This window comes from Nymphalis io, chromosome 7 (genome assembly GCF_905147045.1).
Source record: "Nymphalis io chromosome 7, ilAglIoxx1.1, whole genome shotgun sequence".
Lineage (NCBI taxonomy): Eukaryota > Metazoa > Arthropoda > Insecta > Lepidoptera > Nymphalidae > Nymphalis > Nymphalis io.
Genome location: NC_065894.1, coordinates 548,320 through 554,663, shown reverse-complemented (window position 1 = coordinate 554,663; position 6,344 = coordinate 548,320). Strand labels below are relative to the sequence as shown.

The following is a 6,344-nucleotide window of genomic DNA, read 5'->3' as shown; positions in this document are numbered from 1 at the left end:
CAACCCATATGTGACCCAGTGATGACTAAATATCTCTTAAAGAGAACGCTTGGAGCTTACTCCATTACACAAATCACTAGCGCTTGCGTGTTTTACCTCCTTTTTTCAATTGAGTTTCAAAGATTCTGTCCGCTGGACCATATCGGCTCTCAAAATAATTATAATTAATACATCTTATAGTTACAATCATTCGGATTCACATTACTAAAAGAAAAAGACACAACAGGAAAAAATTATCATTGAAATACTTTTATTTTTGCATTAATGATAGATTTCTTGTGCATATGCACTATAATTGGAGAGTAGAATCAAATGTGCATTTTGATCAAAAATTTGGATAACTGAAATTGATGAAAACGATTCGTTTGTTTGGCGGTATTTAGTAGATTTCATTCATCATTTTGCTGGGATCATTTAACCTTTAGAGCGATTCGTTAATAAATTAAAAATAAATAAAAATATTACCTTTCTCAATTTTCCAAATTTTTTCGATTCTTAATTTATATTTGTCTGTTGTAGTTGTATTTTATGTTCATAAAAATATTAAGTAATTATCTAGAAATTATACACTTTGTATCGACAACATGAGCAATGATTAACTGGCTACGAATGAGCTACTAGACTTCTATGACAAAATATTTAGTATAATATAAAAGTTAAAAAAGACCTTTTTAAGGAGAACCTGGGAAATGAAATTTTAACACCCACTTTACAAAAATACTGAACTGCACCAATACTATTAGAATAGAAAAAATGCGGTGTCTTGCGCATATTATGAAGTCCGCCACTGTCTTATAGGTAAATTTACATAATTGGGTTGTCATTAATAATGTATAAAAGTTCTATAACAAAAACAGACCTATTAAATTTTTGGTCAATTAAATTGTTGATCTTCAAAATAATAAATATATGCTTTTAATAGTAACTAACTAGTTCACACCCTACAGTTAAACAAAATATCAAACAATTTTATCTCTTCGTATTCTATATACCGCACTCGCTGTTTGATTATTTTTAAACTTCAACTTCTCACCCTTTCGCTCCTTACTCATTTCACTCTTCATCTCTTTCACACTCGTTTCCACCTCTTTATCAGTCTTGACGAATTTTTGTATTTTGGATCGTATACCTTCCACAGAAGGTTCATTATCATTATCAGAGAATAAGTCTTTCATGGATACTAATCTATGAGAATTCCCTACGCGCAATAACTTCTTTAGCCCTCTAGAGGACTTCTTCTCTATGAGCCCTAGGATGCCCCAGTCGTCCGATTTCTTGCCATCGAGACAAGACTCCAGGTGCCAGGCCGCGTTCCTCACTTCCAGGCGTAGCCTCTCGCACTCCTCGTAGCTGACGTTTCTGCTGACGTTCAGCGACTGCTCCAGGGGATTCACTATGTACAGAGGGAGGGAGTTAGGCTTCCTGATAGGTTTGCCTTCGTTAATCGAAATAGCTTTCTCCTGGAAGTCGAATTGCGAGTAGAACTCGAAGAATTTAAAGAGTAAGTTCTGCAGGTCGTCGTCGTTCTGTTCGTACGACTCCGCGGACAGTTTGTTCAGATCTCGTAGGAACGTGCAGTTGACGTTCTCCTCGGATATCCGAATGTCTTCTTTTCCTGTAATCATATTTAACTATTGGATTTGTCTGTAGTAGTGTCTAAAGTTTTGAGTAGTTATTTATTATGAGTGAGATTTTTTTTTTCACCGTGGAACACGAGAAAAAAATTAAGTTGTCTTTTTGGGATTTTAATTCTAACAGTAGGTATATGTTACTTTTAAATGACCGAATAGCGAAGAGACACAGCTTAGGGCCAGACTCTTCAGACTGTATGCGGCGTGAAGATGTTGCGGCGCTCATTTATTAAGTCGCTTGCATTAGCAACTTGTATCTCTGTCTGTCTCATATTTTTCGTGATTACTGATATACTAATGACAATCTAAATACAATATCGACGGACCCGCCTCAGTGACGAGCCGGTCGAGCGAGGGCAGCAGGCCGGCGCGCTGCAGGAAGAACAGCACCATGAGCGTCAGCGGGAAGTTGGTGAGCCAGCGGCCCGGGTGCGGCTGCGTGAGGCCGGCCGCCGCCGCCCAGCGCCGCACCAGCACGGCCAGCGCCCGCGCGCGCGCGCACAGCTCGCCCAGCAGCCACAGCAGCTCCGACATGTGCACGGCGGCCGAGTTGTTGTAGCACAGGTCGCAGTGCAGGCCGGCGTACTCGTGCGCGTACTTCACGATGGGCACGCGCGCGTTGAGGATGCGCGTGAGGCGCGCCACGCCCGCCACGCGCAGCTCCAGCAGCGCGCCCGCCAGCTCCAGGTGGCGCGCGCTGCGCTTCTCCTGGAACACCAGGCGCCGCCCCGCCGCGCCCTGCGCCAGCCCGAGTTGCAGGGATTATGAGTGCGTCGCGATACGCTCGTTTCTGAGCCGACTTACCATTTCCTCGGTTATCGAATTGATTAGGACGAGGTCCAGATCGCAGCCCATCCTTCCGAACCCATTGACGGAGGAGCCGAAAGGCTGAATTTTGACATTTGTGTAGAGACTTTTGAATATCATCTCCAGCTGCAATGGAGTTAAAATTATATATATTAGCGGCTCCATATATAGAAAACTCAAAAAAAAAATATTTTTTAAAGATCTTTTGTATTAGCGGCTTATTAGTTAAACAATGAATTTTATCTTTCTGTCATTATTGATTTGACATTCGAAAGAAGAAGATACAATATTGTTTGACTAATCACCAAAGTTAACATTCAAAACAAACTAAATCAAAATACACTTGATTAAAATGGGATTGTAAAACTTTTAAAATTAATAATTATATAGCATCTGTCTTTTAAGTTTTTATTTATGCTTTCATTAAATTCTTCTGAACAATCAGTGTATTTCAATAAGATTGAACAACATACCCATTTTTATTTATTTTTACTATTGATAAAAGTTATGTAAAGGTACTTATGCAACGAGAGCAAATGTGTATTAATACACTTGTATTATTATTATTATTAATTGTAAAGGAACCTATTGTGAAAGTACACTTTTTAACATTTACATTTATACAAAATAATGTTAATATTTAAACTTAACAAATATGTAAATAAAGAAATAATAACTATTTAATATTATATATATTACATTTATAAAATCTAGAAACAGAATCTGTTAGAAAAAAAAAATAAAAACTGTCCAAGGCACAACAATCCTGATGTACCTTGGACTTATCAGATTAAGTTCTACTTAGAACAAATGAAGACTATGTATATAAGCTGGTTATTATTTTATTTGTACTACTGTCGTTAATCGACAACATAGACTAAGGTGAATAGCAACATTTCTAAAACATTGTCGTAACCAACAATCTTTTCTCTCAATACTTTTATTTATCAATTGTATCAGAAGAGAGCACATTTTAAAACTTAAACATATAATTTTATTATTATACAACATTTATTTCCCTTCTGCACTGTTTCAGCCCCAGAGAAACACAACTAACTTGCTTCTATATATTTCTATATCCATAGAAAATATTATTTTAATGTGCAAGAGTTTTAGAAAAAAATTCAATTGTCCTTTGTAAAATGCTGTCCAAAATATGACAGGTTCCCCTATACTCAAGTACACAATGAATTAGAACTAGGGCTTTTACCCTAGTTAGTTGGTATAATATCTATCTATATAATTATAGTCAAGTTATGGCACTCCAGTATCAACACTACAAAACAAAGGTGCAATATAATACCAATAAATGTAACTACCTGTCTCGCAACAATATATCGAAGCCTTATACTTATGTCATTTAATGTTGTCCTTTCATATAGTAACTGAATTTGATCCGACACAGTTTCACAATTTAATATATTCTCTATTAATACATCTTCATCACAAATATCAGTCCCATTCTTTACAGCAAGCTTTTTCCCATTGGCTGTTAATTTTTCTTTATTACCCACAGCCGCTCTGAACCAAAGGAAAGGTGATTGCACTGATACAACATCATGGTCTTTGCTATGGGAACTACACGACTTCAACACGTCTTTAAGATTGTCTTCTGAGGAGAATTCTATCACCATGAAATGCTGAAAATAAATAAAATTGTTTAATGTGTATTAAAGTAATAATAAACTTTATTATACAGTTAGAATATTTTTAATAAAAATACAACATAATAATCTTTATCATAAAATATAATAATACAATAGAAGTAAAAGTTCTTAGCAAAATAAAGGTGCAAAATACCTCTCCTCCAGAATTTTTGTAATGATGAATATCATTTATTGACGCATATTTAGAGCAGTAGCCGTAGAGTTCACTGAAGGAAGAATCGGAATTAACTTGAACAACAACACTACGCCGTGCTTCCGCTCTTCTTTGAGCCACTACTTCATCAAACGTTATAAACTTTCTTGGGACATCTGAAAGTTAAACATAACCTATAAATGTTTGCTTGTAATATGATTGTATAATTACGTTCGAGGTTAATTTACCGGAGTTTTTTCTAAGGAATACATATTTACAAAATGTATTGTTAAACGGTTTTCTAAAAATACATTTTCTTGTCTGTAAAAACACAGACATTTTTAAACAAATAAAATGTTACAATTCTGAAGAGCTAAACATGTCATTTGTCATTTAGATTTTTGGCAGTCTGTCATTCTCGTTATCTATTGACTTTTGACAAGAGACACTGAATATGTTTAAAAACTGGTATCAAACGTAAATTATATAATATGTCAAAAATTAATCACTTAATCATAAAAATTATTAAATTGTAATATATGTATATGTATATAATTGTAATTATTTTATAAAATATTTACCATAAATATATTATTAATATAATATTTACAATTTTATAAATATTTAAACAGGTATACTGAAAGGAACTCAGCAAGCAAAAATTAAACGCATCTGAAATCTGAATCTAAAATAACAGAATAAAGTGGACTTGTAATTATTTTTAGTTTCATCAATGTTTTTATTAATTAATAAAAAATTGTTACGTGCTTAAACAATCAAAATGGGTTCACGATTATTAAGTCGAATGATTATTCCAATATATATTAACACAAGAATATTACCTAACCTCTCACGAGAGTGCAAAAAGGTTGTTTACACTGGAACAAATTTTACAATAACAAGACACTATGCCAAAAGTAAGGATAGAGGAAAAGACAAAAAAGATAAAGGAAGTAAAATTGTAATCGATCCCACAATGATGTCAGAATTAGTAGCTGTTGATAAACTAAAAGGTAGGTGTCAAAACGCTATTGAGAAAATGAAGGAAGACTTTACAAAGAACCTTTCCCTGAGGTCGACGACCGGAGCCATAGATACATTACCAGTTAAGTATGATGGTAAAGACTACGAACTTCAAGAACTAGCTCAAATAGTAAGGAAAAATCCTAAAACTCTTGTTATAAACTTTTCATCGTTTCCTCAAGTTATACCGGATGTTCTAAAAGCAATACACAGCTCTGGACTTAATTTAAATCCTCAGCAGGATGGAACAACATTGTATGTCCCTGTTCCTAAAGTGACAAAAGAACATAGAGAAGCCTTAGCAAAAAATGCTAAAGGATTGTACATTAAATGTAGAGATGCTGTTAAGGACATCCAAAATGACTATATCAAGAAAAACAAAAAACAGACCACTGTATCTGAAGACTTAATTTTTAATGTAAATAAGCAAATAACAGCCCTATGTGAGGAATATCTTAATGAAGCAAAAAAGATTTATGAAACAAAACATAATGAGTTGCTCGGCAAATAAATATTTTTGATCGCATCAATTTTTATATATCTAAAATGTTTTAATAATCATTATATGTAGATAAGTAGACATTTTTCTTACTTTATAGAATTTCAAGATTTCTTATAAGATATAAAAATATTAAGTGTTAAAATTATTACAAAATTATTATTTTTTAATGTAAAGTAAATAAGTTATAAAAATAGCAGCAGTTTTTGTTGATCCTAATTATATACCTATATATTATTTTATTAATATTTAGTCCTTGGCTACTTGCTATATTACAGTATCTTGAATGAAATTATTTAGAAATAAATAAGTAATGGTATACATAACTGTTTCTAAGGTATTTTTTTAATTTTTTTGTTTTAAAGAAATCAACTGTGGTGAGCCATGCAAGTACAAATGAGCCATTTGGGGTCAGCATTATAAGTTATTATAACACTGCAAGAAAAGGTATTTTAAAGGTTGCTAGTAAGTAACCCTTGGCTGCTATTAATATTTTTGCTAAAGTGTAAAGTGTTTCCTTATATTATTCAATTCCTGTTATACCTTTTCATTTATATTTTGTATTCCAAAACAAATTTTAGAAA

The 6,344-nt window shown here is 33.5% G+C and overlaps 3 protein-coding genes across 3 annotated transcripts in view; 1 reads left to right on the top strand and 2 right to left on the bottom strand.

The window, feature by feature from the left end:
* LOC126769601 (terminal uridylyltransferase Tailor-like) overlaps positions 1 to 6,344 on the bottom strand; it is a 598,301-nt gene that overhangs the window by 454,561 nt on the left and 137,396 nt on the right. The window lies entirely within an intron of this gene.
* Positions 709 to 4,636, bottom strand: LOC126769398 (poly(A) RNA polymerase, mitochondrial-like). Its single transcript, XM_050488156.1, has 6 exons — positions 4,487 to 4,636; positions 4,239 to 4,414; positions 3,758 to 4,078; positions 2,436 to 2,564; positions 1,958 to 2,369; positions 709 to 1,615 (listed from the first exon to the last, which is right to left on the bottom strand). Exons 1-6 carry the CDS (start codon positions 4,575 to 4,577, stop codon positions 960 to 962), a joined length of 1,785 nt encoding a protein of 594 aa, XP_050344113.1. The 5' UTR covers positions 4,578 to 4,636; the 3' UTR covers positions 709 to 959.
* On the top strand, positions 4,917 to 5,913 carry LOC126769620 (ribosome-recycling factor, mitochondrial). Its single transcript, XM_050488494.1, has one exon. The coding sequence runs from the start codon at positions 5,020 to 5,022 to the stop codon at positions 5,770 to 5,772; it is 753 nt and encodes a 250-aa protein (XP_050344451.1). The 5' UTR covers positions 4,917 to 5,019; the 3' UTR covers positions 5,773 to 5,913.

Coding starts and splice junctions, on each gene's coding strand:
- LOC126769398 (XM_050488156.1), bottom strand. CDS start 4,577: ATGTCTGTGTTTTTACAGACAAGAAAATGTATTTTTAGAAAACCGTTT. Junction 4,415..4,486: donor ATTCCTTAGAAAAAACTCCG/GTAAATTAACCT, acceptor TTTAACTTTCAG/ATGTCCCAAGAAAGTTTATA. Junction 4,079..4,238: donor ACAAAAATTCTGGAGGAGAG/GTATTTTGCACC, acceptor ATTTATTTTCAG/CATTTCATGGTGATAGAATT.
- LOC126769620 (XM_050488494.1), top strand. CDS start 5,020: ATGGGTTCACGATTATTAAGTCGAATGATTATTCCAATATATATTAAC.